At 26.5% G+C, this 21,019-nt stretch overlaps 3 protein-coding genes across 3 annotated transcripts; all 3 read left to right on the top strand.

Annotated features, from left to right (window-relative positions):
- The first annotated feature begins 473 nt into the window (after positions 1-473).
- LOC124937421 (GATA transcription factor 16-like) lies at positions 474-1,062 on the top strand. The gene is made up of 3 exons (XM_047477684.1): positions 474-514; positions 619-738; positions 837-1,062. The coding sequence occupies exons 1-3, from the start codon at positions 503-505 to the stop codon at positions 1,050-1,052; spliced, it is 348 nt and encodes a 115-aa protein (XP_047333640.1). The 5' UTR covers positions 474-502; the 3' UTR covers positions 1,053-1,062.
- A 5,313-nt stretch (positions 1,063-6,375) lies between these two features.
- Positions 6,376-6,870, top strand: LOC124939467 (GATA transcription factor 16-like). The gene is made up of 2 exons (XM_047479938.1): positions 6,376-6,504; positions 6,598-6,870. Exons 1-2 carry the CDS (start codon positions 6,376-6,378, stop codon positions 6,868-6,870), a joined length of 402 nt encoding a protein of 133 aa, XP_047335894.1.
- Positions 6,871-8,918: 2,048 nt separating this feature from the next.
- LOC124939466 (GATA transcription factor 23-like) lies at positions 8,919-9,544 on the top strand. The gene is made up of 3 exons (XM_047479937.1): positions 8,919-8,945; positions 9,028-9,168; positions 9,260-9,544. The coding sequence occupies exons 1-3, from the start codon at positions 8,919-8,921 to the stop codon at positions 9,542-9,544; spliced, it is 453 nt and encodes a 150-aa protein (XP_047335893.1).
- Positions 9,545-21,019: the final 11,475 nt, after the last annotated feature.

Below are 21,019 nucleotides of genomic sequence, written 5' to 3'. Positions count from 1 at the left end.
GTTACCCTTTGAGATGCACAAAGGTACAAAGAATGATTCGGGTCATAGAGAACATTGCCCCATCGCAGCTAACCATCTTAATAATAGTATCAATTATTAAAACTAATATTTATTTTATTATAAAAATAAATTTTCATAAATGATTTTAAAATACAACTTTAAAATATTTAAACAAAATGTGATTATGATTAAGAGAATTTTAAAATAGTACTGTAATAAAACAAAACAAAATGGCGGGAATGATAGCTGTTAGATGAAAAGTTATAAAAAATTGGGGGGTATTTTGGTCTATCAATATAAATCCTGCGGCTAGGGTTTTATTTCCGATTCGTTTATTAAGCAAAGCCGTACTCTTTTCTTCTTCTTCTTCTTCTTCATCAGATCGTTTATCTCTCTTCTTCTTCCTTTGCATGTACGATCTTCTTCTGCTAGATGATTTTATTTCACTCTATTCGCCATTGATCGAAGCTCGATTTGGCGATCTTCAATCAATCTCATACCGATGATGGATACGGTAACCTCATTGATCGATCTCTTCCTGATTTCTTATAATTTTCTCTAGATTTCTTCATTTTAGATACGCGATTTATTATTCGAGTTGATTTCTGTCTAATCTAGAGTTCGGATTCATCGGAAGACATGATAATCGTGAAAACTCCAGATGATAATGTTAAAATGTGCACAGATTGCGGTACAACTAAAACGCCTCTCTGGAGAGGCGGTCCTTCCGGTCCCAAGGTCCGGCGATCAAATCAGACTCTGTTTGTTTCTTTATTTATATAATCGTTTTGATTGGATTGTATTTGATTTGTAATACTGTGTGGATGAATTTGCAGTCATTGTGTAATGCTTGTGGGATAAGGAATCGGAAGAAGAAAAGAGATCTTCTAGGTCTGAACAAGAACTCGACGGCGATGGCGACGGCGGCGGCGACGGCGACGGCGGCGGCGAAGAAGAACGGCGTTCAGAAAACGGTGAAGAAGATGAAGATGGGAGAAGTAGAGCAAGCGGCCGTACTATTGATGGCATTATCAGGCTCTGTTTTTGTTTGATTTTTAAATTTAATGATTAAATAAATTTATTTTATTTATATAATTAATATTTGCTCCCACAAATTTTAATTTAAGACATTCCTTTTTTTATTTAAAAATTAAAATTTCTTTTAAATTAATATTTATTAGTTCAATCATTAACTTTTTAATATTACAATCTATTTTAAATCTTTCATCTAATTATATTAATTGAGTTAGATTACACAAGCAATATATATATATATATATATATTGTACTTGATTCTTCTCACCAAGTTTATTTTCTTTTAGAATTTTTTAAAATTAATTTCAAGTATTTATAATTTTTTTATATATAATGTATGATTCTCACTAAGATGTCATTATTACCATATATATAATAATGATTAAGATTAAGACTTGTATTAATTTTATTTAAAAAATAACTAGTTTATCAATTTTGTAATGTCAGCTTATTAAATTTATATTTAGATTTCTCCATTGGAAATCAATATGTATTTGTCTCAATAGATTAGTAGTCATATTTTGCGTTGAGCTTGAGGTAAGAAATGACATTGAAAAATTGTTTCATTCAAAATATGTCATATTTATATCCAAATATGAAGATACTACTTATTAAAATATTTGTTCGATTAATGTTAGAAGGGTAACATAATGAAAAATAAGTTTTTCAAGGTTTGAACAAATATATTTGGAGAGTATATGTAAGCTTCATATATTTATTTTCTTACACACTGCTACTTAATTGTAATTCATTTTTATTTTAATAAAGTTTTATTGACAATAACAAGTGTATATACAAAAAAATAATTATAAATATATATATAAGCTCCTTCTATAAACACTTAAATTATATATCTATATATGTCTATACTTGAATTTATGTTTTAATACTTAACTTAAAAAATAAAATTTCTGTCCTAAACATATTTGAAACTAAAAATAAGAGTGATAAAATGAATAATAAATTGATTATTGACATGTAAGAGTGACCATTGTAATTTAATTAATGATCTTTTTATTAGTAGTGTTTGCATTAATCTCGGCTCAATGAACTCGGTGGTTGCTTCCATTATTTGAGCTGCATCTTTATAAGATAGATTAACTAAACTTAATTTTCTAAAAAAGAGTTTTTGATTGATTGTGATAGTTTTGTTGGAACAACTTCTCAGTAGGCGACTAATGCTTCCTGTTTACGACTAGTTTCCAATATTCGTCGACATGGTGTTGAGTTAAACTATATCGTGTGAGAAGATCTTATGAGAACCCTTTCAATAGATCTGATGAAGACTGCGGATGGCTTAGCATCCAGGTGGGCTGATATGGCTGTGGCAAGGCAAAGAGCAAATGTGACTATTTCTTTGGTTGGCTATGCAAAGAGAGGCAAAGATAGTTCTCCTCATATTTCTTTCAATTTTCAAAGTTATTTCATGTCTGAAGTTTTTCTCTTAGAAATAAATATTTTGTTCTTATTAAAAACATCATTATAAGATTAAGATTCATAATATTCTTGTCTAAAGAATAATATTTTTTTTATAAATAAAACGAGACTAGCACAATCTCACATATTATATCTCTAGTCAAGTTTGTAATATCAACTCATTAAATTTATATTTGTATTTGCGCGCCATTGAAATTTGAGTAAAAATGAATATGTATTTATTTTAATAGACTTTGGAATAATTATTGATGTAATAAATAGTCATATTTTGGGTTGACTTTGATGCAGAGTCGGTCTCAAGTTTTTGGCTGCCTTAGAAATTAAATAAAGTTTATGTTTTTGTTATTGCACACTTAGGTATAATATTAAAAATTGACAAAAAAAAATAAAATTGATTTTCGTGAGATGAAATAAAAGTTTTACTTAAATCATTAAGCTACAATATGTTAGGTTTAAAAAACTCATAAACTTATTTATATATTTTATAAAATAGGCTGCCCTGTTCCAGGGCCGGCCTTGGGGTAAGCCCAGCAAGCCCTTGGGCTAAGTCAGCCCATTCTTCGGGACAGTCCAATTATTAAAATTAATAAGATATTTTTATTAAATTTGTTATAATTTTAAACAAAAAGTGGTGTAACTTAATGGTGAAAGTTAAGTATTTAAAATGTTTAGTTGATTGTGAGTTCAAATCTCATTAAAAGCTATTTTTTTAATCCATTTTTAAAATAGACTTAGGGCAACAATATTTTTTATCTTTATTTTTACCCGAAGCTGGGGCAGCCAAATCTCAGGACCAACACTGCCTAACCCGAGGGCTTGCCGGGCTTATCCCAGGGCCGGGGTCTGCCCTGCCTTGATGTAAGAGTGACATTGAGAAGATTATTTCATAAAAAAAAAAAATAACATATTGAGACATAAAAGATAAGATCCATTAAAACACTTTTAAGGAAAAGTAACTCTAACCTAATGAATAATATATATGTTCTCTTTTTAAGAAATTTGAGTTATATGTTTGTAATCTTAACTAACTAATTAACTTTTGTATTTAGGTTCGAAAAAATTGTTTGGAGGGTATATTTAAGCTTCATATATTTATTTTTCCTGCTTTGTAATTCATTTCTATCTTAATAAAGTTTTATTGACAAAAACAAGTGTATATATATAAGCTCCTTCTAAACTTATTTTCTAATAAAGAGAGTTATTTTATTTTAGAGATAAAGAACTTATTTTGATTGATTTTGATCATTTCGGTTGGAACTTCTCTGTATGTTTCCTGTTTACAACTAATTTTTAATCTTCGTCATGACGTTGAGTTCAACTTTATCGCATGGGAATATCTTATAAGAACCCTTTCAATGAATCTGATGAAGAATGCATATCACTTAGCATCTAGGTGACCACTTTGATTGGGGGCTTACATGCATAGACCATCTCTCTTTCTTTGGTTGGCTATGTGCAAAGGGAGGCAAAGCTTTTTCATGCCTAAAGTTTGTTTTAAAATTAAAATGTATAATGTATGATCTTCACTCAAATGTCATTATTAAAATTTTGAAGATTAAGACTCATATTAATTTTATTTAGAAAATACACAATTACTTTTAAATAAAATGATATATAGCAAAATCTCACCCTTATATCTCTAGTATATATATCAATTTTGTAATGTCACTCATTAAATTTATATTTGATATACCTCTAATGGAATTCGTGTGGAGTTTAAATCATTATGTATTTATTTCCATAGACTAGTAGTCATATTTTGTGTTAATCTTGATCATATAAGAATTTTGTTTCATTAAAAGTAATATATCAATGTATGAAAATACTACTCATTAAAATATTTTTCGGTTGTTAAGATGGTAACTCCAACCTAATGAATAATATGTTCTCTTGTTACGAAAAATGAGTTTTTAATGGTTCGGAAAAATATGTTTGGAGGGTATATATTTAAGTTTCATATATTTGTTTTTCATTCATTTTTAATTATTTGAATAAAGTTTTCTTGACAAAATCAAGTGTATTTACAATAAAAATACAAACTCCTTCTATATATATATATATATATATATATATATATATATATATATATATATATATATATATACTTGAATCTATGTTTTAATACTTAACTTAAAAAATAAAAATTTGAACATATTTAAGTAAATCTAAATACTATATTTTGAAATGAATAATGAATAGATTTGATGTCAATTTCTAGAATGAGATTATGTTTATCATTTTTGTTAGTGATATTAATGTTTATTTTGTTATACTTAAGTGTTAACATTTATCTTTTACATGTGTTGTCCAAAACAAAAGACAGAAATGTCCATTGCATCACAATCAAAACATTTGCTTTGAGAGTGGAATAGATTGTTGGGTTAATTGAAAAAACCTTATATCTCACACTTATATATAGATTTTATTATATTAAAACCTGTATCGTATCAAGTCTTATATTCGTCGAATTTGAATGTTTTTATGTTCAAATGGATAGGTATAACGAATAGATAGATCAAAATGATTTGAATGCTCATCCCAGTACTTGAGATGATGCAAAGAGAGTTTACAACCTTTTAAATGTCACATTCTTTTCACATTTTCAAATAGCTTTATGCATATATATTTTGTAATTTTAGTTTCTTAATAACTTTGTATTTGGGTTTGACAAAATAGATCTTCAGGATATATTTAAGCTTCAAATACCTATTTTATTGTAAGTTGCTTGTAATTCCTTTGTATTTGAATAAAGTTGTATTGGCAAAAAAGAAATCTATATATAAGAGAATATAAGCTTCATCTATATATAAACTTTTTTTTAATTTCATATATATGTATTGAATCTATGTTCAACTAGAAAAAAAAATTCAATATGTCATTGAAGTATAAATATATATATGAACATCAATTAAAATTAAAAGTGTTTTGAAATGAGTAATGAATAGATGCAACGCCAATTTCTAAAATAAGTTTATATTTGTCGTAAATAAATCAATGATCATATTAATCTTCATTTCGTTATACCTAAATTTGTGGGCGCCTCACATTTCGCTAACCTATTTTGTATTAATTCTATTCATTTAAGTATATTAATTTGTCTCCTCCCGTTTTGTAAATCTATATATTTATTTTTTCTTTCTCCGTGATCCACACGTTTCGCTAACGGTAATAAAAAATTATCAATATGAAAAATTGACAATATTAGATATACTAACAATTACTAAATATATTATTTCATTTTATCATACAAATTTTTTATTTATTTTTTAAAAAAATACTTAAAAATATATATATAAACAATAATGATTATTATAATAATTAAGAGAATTTAAACTAGAATCTGAATATTAGATCCATATAAATGTAAGATTTGATTGCATTGGAATTTGTATGCAAGTTAGTTGACATGGAAGCTATATATATATGTCATCACTTCAATTATTAAATAAAAAAATAAAAAATTAATAATTAATTAAATAAATAATGTTTTTAATAATTAAATAAAAAAAAAAATAGTTTCTAAAAGTTAGCGCTCCTGAAATGAAAAACTTTCTAAAAATAGAGGGCATTTTGGTCTATAATAAATATCTCCCATAGCTAGGGCTTTTTCACGACCCCCCTTTATAAACCAAAGTCTCACTCTTTTCTTCGACAAATCATCCGTCCACCGCCGACGGTGTTTTTTCTCATTTCTCCTTTACGATCACATCCACCACTCTTCAGCAGATCGCGCGTTCTAGCTATCTCTCTCTCTCTAGATCTTGAATCATCGTCACCACGGATATGATGTCCGACAGCAGGGTAACAATTACTTTAATCTATGACTGTTTTCGTGTCTTTTTTTCTCTAGATTTCTTCATTTGAGATGAATTTTTTCTGATCTAGGGTTCAAACTCGGTAGACATGACGGTGACCGGAGAATCTCCGGACATAGTTTCTTCCGACGTCGAAAGCAGTAGTAACGTTAAGATCTGCAGCGACTGTTATACAAGCAAGACGCCTTTCTGGAGAGCTGGACCGGCCGGTCCAAAGGTCCGCCGATCATTTGTTTATTCATATGTATCTATATATATATAATATAATGTTTTTGGGTTATGTTTTTTGATAATTGAATTTGGCATGCAGTCATTGTGTAATGCTTGTGGGATTAGGAGTAAGAAGAAGAAGATTGATGTTTTAGGTTTGAACAAGAACTCGATGATCGTGAAAAAGAAAAAGGCGGCGCCGGCGATGAAGAATGAAGGAGGTGAAAAAGAGTGTTGCGATTCTTGCAAATCATCATCGGGAAAATCAAAGGTGATTAAGCTATGGCCGAAAATGGGAGAAGTAGAGAAAGCTGCCGTCATATTGATGTCCCTATCATGGGGATCTTTTGATTCATTTATGAATTTTAATTAGACTAATGTTGTTTGTCTGTCTGTTGTCTGTTGTCTCTGTGTGTGTGTGAGAGAGAAGGGAATAATTGTCAAATTGTTTTTTTTTTCTTTTCATTTTTTACAAGAATAATGTTTTGTTAACTTTAATCATGTTTTGGTTTAGACTTTTGATTGATGATTCTATAAATTTGTTTTGTGGGTCTTTTTAACTTTCAGATTTCTTTTCTTTTTATGGGTTTAGTAGATTGTATTGATATTCAACTATGATTTCATTAGTTTTAGCTACTCTAGACTCTTTTGTTTTAATATTTTAATTTAAACCTTATTCATAAGATAAAGGGTGATTGGGATTAATCAACAAAAGAAGAGGCTCAGTTATTAGGCTGATCTAATTGTTATTTTTATTTTTGAGGTATAAACCTATGATCAATTGTATATTATAAGTTATATATATGTTATTGTGATTTAGTTTGAAGTATACAAATTATATATATAATAGGATTTGAAGGTATATTTAAGTTTCAAAAACCTATTTTTCTTACATATTGCTTGTAATTCTTTTTAATTTTATTGGCACAAAAAGTGTACTTTAATATATGTTCAAATACATATAACTTAATTAAAAGAATTGTACATTTCATTGAGGTATAAATATAAATATGAACATAAATAAAAATGTTTTGAAATGAATAATGAATAGATGTGAAGTCAATTTCTAATGATGTTTGTCACATACTTTAGTCATATCACTCCTCATTTTGTTATAACTAAATGTTTGTATTTTCCTTCTCCATTGTTCTCCATGACCTCACATATCTCGTTAAACTATTTCATATAAAAAATGTTACTCATTACATTACATTGGATTGGATTGAAATGTTATTCTCTCACACTTTGTTAACCTATCACGTAATGATGTTAATGAAATACTATTATGTACCTAGATGTTTGTATTTTTCTTCAACATTGTTCTCCATGACCTCACATATCTAGTTAACTATTTCATATAATCGATGTTACTCATTACATTACATTGGATTGGATTGAAATGTTATTCTCTCACACTTCATTAGCCTATCACGAAGTGATGTTAATGAAATACTATTATGTACCTAGATGTTTGTATTTTTCTTCTCCAATGTTCTCCATGACCTCACATATCTCTTTAAACTATTTCATAGAATCGATGTTACTCATTACATTACATTGGATTGAAATGGTATTCTCTCACACTTCATTAGCCTATCACATAGTGATGTTAATGAAATACTAGTATGTACCTAAATGTTTGTATTTTCCTTCTCCATTGTTTTCCATGACCTCACATATCCCGTTAAACTATTTCATATAATCGATGTTACTCATTACATTGGATTGGATTGAAATGTTGTTCTCACACACTTCATTAGGCTATCACGCAGTGATGTTAATGAAATACTATTGTGTATGATAGTGATATTAACGTTAATCGTTATATTACTGAAATATTTGTCGTTTCTGTTTCCGTGATCCACACGTTTAACTAATTTAGTAGTAAAAAAACTAATTAACATCCAAATTGATAATATCAGATATATCTAAAAATATTCATTTTGTTATAAATATAGTTTTTCATTTGTGATTTTGATGAAATACAGCCTTAATATATATATGATTAAGAGAATTTTAAAAGAACAGTATTTAATATTAGATCCATATTAAATGAAAGATTTTCTTGTAGATGTTAGTTCAATTATTAAATAAAATTAAATATGTATATTTTAATGATTAAATTAAAATACTTTAAAATAAACAATACAAAATAATTTCTTGGCGGCATAGCTGCTACCAAAAATTGATCAAAACTGGAGGGCATTTTGGTCAATACGCAGCCGCTAGGGCTTACTCCCAACTCCTTTATAAAGCAAAAGTTTTACTCATTTTTTCTACAGATCGTCGTCCACCGCGGTTGTTGTTTTTCTTCTCACTTGTCCCTTCGCGTTTACGATCCGATCAAAGTTTTGCTCTTTTCTCTCTCTAGGGTTGTTTGATCGGATCCGATCGCTTGTTGACTTAGCTTGATCTTGAATCATGGAGATGGTTGTATCCGATAAGCAGGTACCCACATTAATCTCTAGCTGTTTTCTTCGTTTTTAGATTCAAGATTGCTTATTTGATTTGAATTCTCTGTCTAATCTAGGTTTCAGATTCGGTAAACATGATCGCCGTCACGTCTCCGGTAGTTTCTTCCGACGAAAACGTCACTAATGTTGCTAGAATCTGCGGTGAATGCCGTACAACCAAGACTCCTCTCTGGAGAAGCGGTCCATCCGGCCCTAAGGTCCGATCATCAGATCAGATCATTTCTGTTTTTCTTCATATAACTTATTTGAAAACGATTTTGATTTATGATTAGTATATATCTCGTGCAGTCCTTGTGTAATGCTTGTGGGATAAGGTGTGTGAAGAAGAAAAGAGATCTTCTAGGTTTGAGCAGGAAACCGACCAAGAAAAAGGCGGCGGCTCCGGGAAAGGCGGTGGCTCCGGCGAAGGCAGTTAGGTCAAAGAAGGACAAGGCAAGTACTTCCGGTGAATCTGTGGGAAGTGATGAAGCAAAGAAAGAAGAAAGGGTGAAGAGGGAGCCGGCGGATATGTATTCGACGACCGATGAAGTAGAGATCGCCGCCTTAATATTGATGTCCCTCCGTCACCGTTAAGATTTAAATCAAATGACTATGTTGTAGTTTGTTTATTGTGTTTGTTGTTTGTTTGTTTGTTCGTTTGTTTGTGTGTGTGTGAGAGAGAAATGGATAATTAGCATGATGTTTTATTTTCTTTTAAGAGATTATAATGTTGTCTTCATTTTATGGAGTTATCTGGTTTAGATCATTCTATAAATTGATTTTAATGGTAGAATCTAAGTTATTAAATTTGTGTTTTTGTTTAGTATCTATTATAGATCCTTAATTCAATTGTATTGACATGTAATTGTTATTTAAGGGATTATAATATTGTGTTTTTTTTATGGAGTTATCTTGGTTTTAGATCATTTCTTAAATTTATTTTAATGGTAGAATCTAAGTTGTTAAATTTGTGTTTCTTTTTTATTATCTATTATAGATCCTTACTTGTATGGGGATGTAATTGGTATTGACATGGAACGACTTGTTCTTCCAACAAGTTTTTAAGTTTAATACATTAATAGATTTTATTGTTTGTTTTTAAGAAATGAAAATTGTTTTATGAAAAAATGGGTTTAATTTGTGATTGACTGAATTTTGTTATAATAGTTGAAAAATAAATTTTATAAAGTTAAAGTTTTCATATTTTAGTTGATAACTTAATTGATTAGATTGATGAAAGAAATATGATGTTAGATTTTTTTTTATAAAGAAAAGATCACTTAAGATCTAACTTCTAAGGGTTCTTTAACTTTTTTATATTGCATTAGTTTAGCATATTCAATCCATTTAAAATTATAAATCATTGAATTGAGTGATGCAAATTTGATATCTTTACATTTGTGATTGTGACTAAGGTTTGTAAATATATGTATATAAGTATATATGATTTATTTTCTCTAATACATTGGGAAAGGTTACATACTATGGTTTTTTTTTTATAGAAAATGAAAATAAGTGAGACTGATTTCTCATTCTTCTTCTTCTTCTGCCCCCAATTGAAAAAAAATTCTTCATTTATATTTAAGAGGAGGTGTTTTATTCCAGTGAATTTAATCCTATTAATTAAGAGATATAAAGAGAGAAAAAAAAATCCAATGAATTAAGAAACTTATAATGTTTTTAAAATAAAATGAGTTGAGGAAATAATTATGCAGTAAAAAGTTACAAAAAGGGTGCAAAATAATATAAAGTGTTAATCTATTCAAATGATTAATAATTGATCAGTTACTCAAAAAGCTTAATCAAATTTATTAACTGGCAGCATAAAAACAAAATTACTACTTTAATTTGTATTAGAATGATATGCTGATTAATATTTTAACATTAATCTATACAGTGTTAATCTATTCAAATGATTAATAATTGACCAGTTACTCAAAAAGCTTAATCAAATTTATTAACTGGCAACATAAAAACAAAATTACTACTTTAATTTGTATTAGAATGATATGCTGATTAATATTTTAACATTAATCTATACAGTGTTAAATCTATTCAAATGATTAATAATTGACCAGTTACTCAAAAAGCTTAATCCTGGCAGCAAAAAAACAAAATTACTACTTTAATTTGTATTAGAATGATATGTTGATTAATATATTAACATTATATATGTACCTGTTTTATTTCATTATTGAACAAGTTAATTTGATGACAGAATAATTATGGCAATGACACATTACAAATATATCTAAATGTGAATTTAATACCCTATGATTGATTCTTGACTACCTTACCCAAATCCCTAGGAATATCTATTATGTTAATTGATTGAAAAAAGTAGAATAAAAAATGTTTGACATATAGATTATATGGTCAAAATGATGAAGAGAGATGTTATTTACTCATCTTAAATACTATGATTAAATAAAATTTTAAGATGAAAGTAATTGAAGTGTGACTTAACAATATTACTACATGAAAGATTTAATCCAAATATTTTTGAAGTAAAATCTTATTTCAATAGTTACATACTGAAATTTAAATTTACTACGCACTCAATTTAAAAACATGGAAAAAGACAAGTATATATATATATATATATATATATATATGTGTGCATATATATATATATATATAAAAAACTTTGTTCGTGTTTGCAAAATTCCAAAATACAATATTAAGAAAATTATTTGATTAAAATATTTTGCACAGTTTATAATGTTACATCACATTTTTTTATATAAAATACAAACAAAATAACATTGAAAATTTTGACAAAACCATTTGAACCGAAACATAAAGTTAATGGTATGCATATTTGTAGTTTTTTTATTTAAGAAACTAGCATCCTTTCTATAGTGATCATACTTTCATTTTAACTTAACGTTTTAAGTATGAACCAACTTGTAACTTTTTGACAATTGAATTAAGCTTTAATGAGTTTTGTGGGTTGTTTTTTTGTTATAGTCTAAGTTATGCTTTGAATTTAAACCTTGCAGGGTAAATTTTTATAATAGTACAATTATTTAGCTGGTTTACTGCTGAAAATTTTCAAAGAAAAGGTTTTAGAGTAGTCAGTTGATAATTGTTCTTAGATATAATAAGCTGAATTGGAGCATATTTTATTTAACTCTTGTGGTAAGATAAAAACTGACCAATTCTATTTATAACATGTCGAAACCGAATTAGACATTTTTCGCCAAATCAACTGTTCAAAGTTTTTGAAAAACACCAACGATTGGGATTCTTTGACGACAAAACCAACTCAATTACACCATAGTTTTTATGTCCATAAATTTGTAATTTAATTATGCTCATTAACTTTGTACGTAATTTCGACTTCTCATTCTTCTTCTGCCTCCAATTGAAAAGATTTTTCCATTTATATTCAAGAGAAGATGTTTTATTCTTCTTCTTCCTTTCTTCTTCAAAATTGGAAATGGCAAAGAGTTTAATCCATTAATTAAAAGATATAAAGAGAAAAAAATATCCAATGCATTAAAAAACTTATAATGTTTTTACAATAAATGAGTTGAGGAAATAATTATGCAGTAAAAAGTTACAAAAGAGGGTGCAAAATAATATAGTGTTAATCTATTCAAATGATTAATATTGAGTTACTCAAAAAACTTAATCAAATTAATTAACTGCCTACACAAAAACAAAATTACTACTTTAATTTGTATTAGAATGATATAATGATTAATATTTTAACATTATATATGCACCTGTTTTATATCATTATTGAACAAGTTTGGTGACAGAATATCTAATTTGTTAATTGATTGAAAAAAAAATGGTTGGAATATAGTATATATGATCAAGAATTAAATGGTTGGAATATAGTATATATGATCAAGAATTAGATACCAAAATTTAAATTCATTGCTAACTCAATGATAACAACATTGTAAAAACGGTAAATATATATGAATTTGATTCGTGTTTGCAAAATTCCAAAAAAATATTTGGCTAAATTGTTTTGCCCAATTTGTAATTTTAAATAAAATAACTTGGAAATTTTGACAAGCTTTTGAACAAAACATAAAGTCAATGGTAAGTATATTTGTCATAGTTACGATCACTTTCATTTTAGTTGAAGAACGTTTTAATAAGAATTAATCAGTAACTTTTGATCTCTTAACCATTACTTTTGACAATTGAACAACCTCGTTTTTTTATTACAGTTGAGTCACGCTTTGAATTTAAACATGACAAAATAGTACAATTATATATTTAGTTGGTTTACTATTGAAAATTTTAAATGAAAAAGTTTTAGAGTAGTAAATGGATAATTGTTCTTAACTATAATTAAGGAGGATAATAAGCTGAATTGGAATCGATTTTATTAATTTAACTCTTATGGTAAGATAAAAAAAAAATGATCAAATCTATTTATAACCTATGAAATCGAATTGGACAATTCTCGCAAACCAACCGTTCAAAGTTTTAGAAAAATCAACATGAATGATTGAGACTTATTGAAGAAACCGACGAAACCAAATCAATTACACCCTAGTTTTTTATGTCCATAAATTTGTAATTTAATTATGCTCATTAATTTTGTATTTGGGTTAGACACAATTTAATAGAATATTGTTCAAACTTTAAGAATTCACTCACTACCTTACATTCATTCTACTAATTGAGCTAGATTAACTTTTAAATGTATATTTATTCTTGAATTCAAATTCAAATTCAAAATAAAATAAAATAAAGTTACATTTATAAACACTTGTTAGCAAAATAAAATCATATATAAAAAGGAAATATAAGCTAATTTATAAACACTTTTAAAATGTATATACATTTCTATATTTGAATTCATATTCAAATATATAAATAAATATTATTTTACACATTTAAACATAAAAAATGTAAAATATTTTTAAATATTAGTCACTCGTCAGTCGTCGTGGAAAGAGAAAGAGAAAGTAATAGATTTTTTATTTATTTTTTAATTAGGTTATTGGGCTGCGCTGGGCCTGGCCCATGGGCTCGCCACTAGGGCCGACCAAAGTGTTAATTTGTCTTTTCATTGTCCGTGGACCGTGACACATCACATGCGCTAACCTATTTTTGTGGTAAAAATAAGTAATTATTTCTTTGCTTATTTTTTATTTAGAAAGTTTGGTGAAATGTTATTTTAAAAAATATTGATGTTTTAAATATCTATTATTTTCTTAACTCTAGTTTATTTGATAAATTAATAAACCCTTATTAAAGAAAAAACATATATATAAGAATAAAATATGTTAATTATTCTTTATTTTATATTCAAATCCAAATATAAAAAAAAAAAAAAACAATTGAACTAGGTTTAGTTTTAAAATCTATAAACATTTAATACATCGTCAAGAATCTTACTAAAAAAATTTAAAATGTGAAATATTTTAAATACTCAAAACTATTTTTTGAGCTTTTAAATAAGTTATATCTTACATATAAAATATATTATGAAAATAAATTATATTATAAAAAAATATTAAATATTTGTGTTTGTAAACACTAAAATTTGACACACCTAACTTATATAAAAATTGTAAAAAATTCTGAGCTATTAAAATGATTTTATAAAATTATGAACTCATTAATGGATAAAAATAAAAAATATTTTGAAAAAATATTATATCCATTAAATTCAAAATAGTTAAAATTAAAATGAAAATCAAATAATTATTTTAAATAAATTGTGTATCCTTTAAATCAAAAATAACTATAAAAAAATTTATAATTTGGGGATGGTGTATTCAAAATTCAAACATAATTAAAAATTAATGGTCTAAATAAATAAAATAATTATTTGAAAAAAATGTTATAGTTATATAAATCTCTAAAGAGTTAAAAATTAAGGGCCTAAACAAATAAAATAATTATTTAGAAAAATGTTATAATTATTTAAATCCCAAAATATTTATAAATAAAACCCTAAACTATACAAAATAATAAATACAACCAACCAAAATAAATTTTATGTTTATTTTTCTTCTTCAAGGACGTCAACAACAGATAAGGCATAAATATAATTTTTCACCTAAATAGGGGATAATTTTGCTTATTCTAACCTAAGCCACAATTCTACCCTAGGGTTGCAAATGAGTCAAGTCGTTCGTGAGCCACTCGCAAATTGCTCGGTCAAAGCTCGACTTGAGCTTAACTTTAACCGAGTTCGAGTCGACTCGTTTATTATTCGAGTCGAACTCGAGCTCATATAAAGTTTGCTCGATGGCTTATCGAGCTTTTTCGAGCCTTATAAAATATAAATATTTTTATTTATTTAATATTAAAATTTTACACAATATTTTTTTTTATTTCCCTCTCTTCAAAGTCCAATATGAAGGCTCATAATCCTAAAATAAACCATAATTCCTAATATATCGTTCATTCATCATATTCTACGTCACTCTTCATTTCTTTTTCTTCTTCATCAGTTACTTTACATATTCTTCTTCTTTAGTTATTCTATTAAGTTATTCTTCTTTTTCAATAACTCTTATCTCTTCTTCTTTAGTTTTTTTTTCTTCTTTAGTTATTATTATTCTTAAATTACTCTTATCTCTTCTTCTTTAGTTTTTATATACTCTTATTCAGTTTTCACAATTTCTTTTTCTCTTCATCTCTTCTTTTTCTTCTTCTTTCTTCAATTTTCACATCTCATTAATTCACAAAATCCTATTAGTAATTAAATTTGTTTTAACTTTTTTTTTATAGTTATTGTTTTTACTTTTAGATAATTTTGATTTATTTTGGTTTTAAGTAAATCTAGCGACAAAGAAAAAAAGTAAACAACTATTTTATTAGTTAACATCGTTGAGTTAGTCTTTTTCCTTCTTTTCTTCATGTATTAGGAGAAATTTATGTTTATACAGATAGAGTTGAATAAATATAAAAAAAAAACAATCAATTGAAAAATATGATTGATTGAGTATAGAAAAATGTCAGACAAACAATATTAGTGATTTATGATAAATAAATAAAAAAGGATTAATATATTATAAATAGTAATGCAAGAGATAAATAAATATTAATATATTATATAATAAAAATAAATATTAGGGATATAATAATTAATATGTTATATATAATATTAAAAAGATAAAAAAAATTAATATATTATATATTATATATAATAAAAGTAATACTAAGTATGTAATAATGATTATATTGTATATAATACTGGAAGAGATAAAAAAATGTTAATATATTATATATAATAAAAGTATATAATATTGAAAAATATTAAAAATAAATAATTTATTATATATAATTCAATGTTTGTTCAAGTTTTCGAGTCGAGTTTGTATGTAATATAGTCGAGTCGAACTCAAGCTCAAATTTATAAGCTCGTTCAAGCTCGAATTCAAATCGAGCTAATAAATACTTAATTGAGTCGAGTTCGAGCTCCAACAAGCTTGAGCTCGTTGCAACCCTATTCGACCCTAAACGGATATAATTCAGCTGAAGAAAAGACAGAAAACCATAAGCCATTAATGGTTTTGTCTAAAATACAACCGCCTTATCCACTTGTTTGATTAGGACCGGCTATGAAAAGAACCTTAGACTTCCTATAACAAATCCTCCATTAAAGACAAGAGCTTCAAGATTTCTTCAAACAAAAACAAGGTGATTAGAGGTAGTTCTAACTCACCCAAAAACTGTAAATACTTCTAGGAGTTTGTTGTAATTGACTGAGTCTTCAATCTTCTTCTAATACAAATTCCAAACAAATTTAAATTTTTATATACGTGTGTACACAATAAAACCCGCTCAGTTTGTAGGATTCACTTTAGAAATTTTTGCGAAGGGAATCAATTTTTACGTGATCAAAAATTAACGTTAAAAACAAGACTTTATATACGACTTCATAACTTACCATCTAGTTGAATATGAGAAGGATTATAATATTTAATGGGAAGTCGTCGTAGATCTATTTAGAGTTTTTTCGATTTTTATCAACCTCACAACTATAAAGTCGTCACCTAATTTTTTAAAACTAAGAAATATTTTAGGTGCATGCACACCATAAATATAGATTTATTCAAGTTCGGTGCTTGGTTATGTGTGGGAAATAGCTCACGAGTTATGTTTTAAAACATAGTTTACACTTTACATTTTTTTATTTTTGGTTTTGATTTTATACTTTTATATTTTAATTTTGTTATATTCTAATATTGTATTTTAGTTTTGCTAACCTAGGATCAAAGAAAACATAAACTTACCACATACAAAAAAAAATAAGAAAATAAAACCTAAGAAAACGAGAAAAATATATATAAAAAAAACTATATTAAAAAAAAAAGGTGCTGACTAAGTTCCTCGGTCGTGGCATCGACAGTAACAAGGAAGCGGTCTTGATTCCACAGTCGAATGAAGAGTAGCAGCAAGGGAAGGCTTGATTCCTCGGTCGGATGTAAGTTGTGCTGGGAAACAAGGTCTTAAGCGTCAATGAAAGGTCAATGAAAGATGAAAAAGCATATGAGGCGGCATTGGGCCCTTTTCTTGGCCGGACGACCCTAAAATCCAAATAATACGACTAAAAAGAATCTGAAACTAAAAAGAATCTAAAATATGTTTGGGTTTAAATGTTTAATATACAAAATAAATACTATGAAGGCAAGAAAAGCATAAAATAGAATCAAATTTAAAGAAAATGACCAAGAGATTATTTTTTATTTTATTTCGGTCAAGTTGTTTTAGTTTGATTATAGATTATGTTGTTCTATTTTATTTAACATATTACACACTATTTACAAGTTGTTATGCAAAAAATAAGTCAAAAGAATAAAATCAAGAATCAAACAAAATTAAAGAAACGAAAACAAGCATGCATTCATAATTTAGAATAGCAATTGAAATAGATAAAAAGAGGGGATCAAGAAATCCTTACATTGGAGATGGAGTTAATGATCCGAAAAATCATAAGTGCAACTGTGCAAGATCCTTATGCAAGATTTTTTTAGACCAAATCACACTAGTTTGGTACTTTTGCTTAAGGATGAAATGGAGACTCTTTGGTTAGAATGGAGAAAATAATTGGGCAGTTTAAGTGTGAATAATGAAAGCTTGAGTGTTTATTAGTTTTTTTTTTCGGTTGGTGTGTTCCGTTTGTGTGAGGTTTTTTGGGTGTGGTTGTTTTTCTTCTCCGTCGGTGTCATTTTTTTCACGGCCTTTGGCTATTATTACACTCATAAGAGTCATCTATATATACATATATATAATGATGCTTAATTTTTAAAGTGTCCGGATTGCTGAGTCGAGAGTTATGGTTAATTTGGATATATATGTGAGAGTAAATAGATACTTGGGTCGGATTGTAGGTTGATCCGCTCATAAACTTAAAACAGTTAAAAATAAAATTAAAAATGCTATATGTATATTTTGAACTTGTAACCTAACAAAATAAATATAATCTTTTAACCAACTAGGCTATAACAAATTATATTTTAAATTCAACACCAAAATAGATGAACGCGTGACATTTTAACAGTATAAGTTCAACTTTTTAATTAACTAATCTATATATATATATATATAATGATGCTTAATTTTTAAAGTGTCTGGATTACGGGTCGAGAGTTGTGGTTATTTGAATATATATATGTGAGAGTAAATGGATATTTGGGTCGGATTGTGGGTTGACCTGCCCATAAACTTAAAACGGTTAAAAATAAAATTAAAAATATTATATGTATGTTTCGAACTTGCAACATAACAAAACAAGTACAACCTTTTAACCAATTAAGCTAATAACACTTCATATTTTAAATTCAATACCAAATTAGATGAAGGCGGGACATTTTAACAATATAAGTTCAATTTTTTAACAAACTAATCTCTATGTATATAATGATGTTTAATTTTTAAAGTGTCCGGATTGTCAGGTCGAGAGTTGTGATTAATTTGGATATATATGTGAGAGTAATGGATACTTGGTTTGGATTGTGGGTTGATTCGCCCATAAACTTAAAACGGTTAAAATAAAATTTAAAATATTATATGTATGTTTCGAACTTGCAACCTAACAAAACAAGTCCAACTCCTTAACCAACTAGACTAATAACACTTTATATTTAAAATTCAACACCAAATTAGATGAACGCGGAACATTTTTACAATATAAGTTCAATTTTTTAACTAACTAATCTATATATATAGTGATTGGGATGTGGTTTACCGATGGATAATAGTCTGGTATCAAATGAAAATGGTTTAAAAAATATGAATCAAATATTTGATTGACCAAAGTGTGAGGTCACGATGTTAAATATTAAAAAATATGAATCAAATATTTGTTTGACCAAAGTAAAAGTGTAAGGTTACAAGATGAGAAGTTTATTCGAAAAAAATATGTGATGAAATATATGAGAAGATAAGTTGTTTTACCGAAATGAATAAAATGTGGAATGAGAGCGTTTTATTTTTTATTATAATATATATTATTTGTGATTTATTAAAAAATTTAAACATGGAATACATATTATTATGCTTTATTAAATTTATTTTATTTAAATTGTTATTCGTGTGTATCGCACGAGAATCTTCCTAGTTGATTTAAGGTTGCTAAGTTTAATATTCTCAATTTTAGCCCTTTTGACTTTCCTTTTTTCAAGAAAAAAAATTATAAAATCAAATAAATATAGTCAAAAATAAGTTATTTATAACTACTAATAATATTTTTTAAAGTTCCTAATTGATATGTAATTCACTTCCAAAATGGTTTAATGTATGAGAGAAAGACAAAATCAATATTAGATATAATTTGTTAAAACTAATTTATAAACTAAGATTTATTTATTTCATCTAAAATCTATTTTAAAATCTTAAATCAATTTTGAAGTTTAATTGTAAAATATTTTTTCTCAAAAATAATTAAATATTGTGTTTAAAAATCCTAAGTATAATAATATTTGAACTATTATCATCTTATTATTATTTATATTAAAAAACTGAAATGAACTATTTTCAGACGATAAACAATAATTTTGGAATGAGCTCGTATATGAATTTTATAAAACAATAATTTTGGAATTTGTTAAAAATATAAAATATGTAATTGGAAAATGAAAAATGAGTGTCTACAGCCTAAGTTCATATGTCTTTATAAGGTTAATCATCTTTCAATTTAAAGATTGATAATTGATCTCAAGAGTGTTTAAAAACTTTTTTATCAAATCAATTGGATCAATTCACTCTAAATCTAAAAAAACTCGAATTTAATTTATTTATTTTTTAAAACGAGTTGTTATTCTCAAAAATCTTACAAACACATCTATATATATATAATATATATATATATATATATTATATATATATATATAGGTCGAAAGTCGTGGTTAATTTGAACATGTATGTGATAGTAAATTAATACTTGGGTCGGGTCATGGGCTGACCCGCCCACCCATAAACTTAAAAAATAAATAAAAAATGTGATATACACAAGTTTTAAACTTGTAACTTCACAATATAAGTTTAACATTTTAACCAATTAGGTTAATATAACTTTATATTTTAAAATAACTTCAAAATTGATGAACGTATGATGACATTTCTAATAATATAAATTCAATATTTTAAATAATTAAACTAAAAATATTTTAAATTCGTTTATAAAATTTATTATATATATATATATATATATATATATATATATATATATATATATATATATATATATATATATATATAGTTTCAAAATTGATGAACATATGACCTTTCTAATAATATAAATTTAAAATTTTATATAATTAAACTAATAATATTTTAAATTCGTTTATAAAATTTATTATATATATAATTGTTAGTCATATAAATTATATATTTATACATAAATGGTGTGCTAGTTAAGTGTTAATTCTACATAATAAAGATCGAAAGTTCAAATCTCACCCGGTGCAAATTAATTTGTAATAATTATAAAAGGGGATTAAGAAATATGTTGGTTGGTTGACGGAAGTTAGTTGGTAAGTGGGTGAGAAAAATATTGTTGTTTGTCGGAAATGAGTTGATAAAGTTCGGTATAGACAAGATGGTTGGGGAGAATATGTTGTATAACGAAAGTGAGTTGGT

Source organism: Impatiens glandulifera, chromosome 5, assembly GCF_907164915.1.
Source record: "Impatiens glandulifera chromosome 5, dImpGla2.1, whole genome shotgun sequence".
NCBI classification, from domain to species: Eukaryota; Viridiplantae; Streptophyta; class Magnoliopsida; order Ericales; family Balsaminaceae; genus Impatiens; species Impatiens glandulifera.
The sequence above is the reverse complement of the archived record's forward strand: the minus strand, read 5'-3'. Positions and strand labels throughout refer to the sequence as shown.

Excerpts from the sequence above, each read along its gene's own strand:
- LOC124939467 (XM_047479938.1), top strand. The coding sequence starts at position 6,376 with ATGACGGTGACCGGAGAATCTCCGGACATAGTTTCTTCCGACGTCGAA. Across the intron at positions 6,505-6,597 it reads CTGGACCGGCCGGTCCAAAG|TCATTGTGTAATGCTTGTGG; the intron begins GTCCGCCGATCA and ends TTTGGCATGCAG.
- LOC124939466 (XM_047479937.1), top strand. The coding sequence starts at position 8,919 with ATGGAGATGGTTGTATCCGATAAGCAG. Across the intron at positions 8,946-9,027 it reads TGGTTGTATCCGATAAGCAG|GTTTCAGATTCGGTAAACAT; the intron begins GTACCCACATTA and ends TGTCTAATCTAG. Across the intron at positions 9,169-9,259 it reads GCGGTCCATCCGGCCCTAAG|TCCTTGTGTAATGCTTGTGG; the intron begins GTCCGATCATCA and ends TATCTCGTGCAG.
- LOC124937421 (XM_047477684.1), top strand. Across the intron at positions 739-836 it reads GCGGTCCTTCCGGTCCCAAG|TCATTGTGTAATGCTTGTGG; the intron begins GTCCGGCGATCA and ends ATGAATTTGCAG.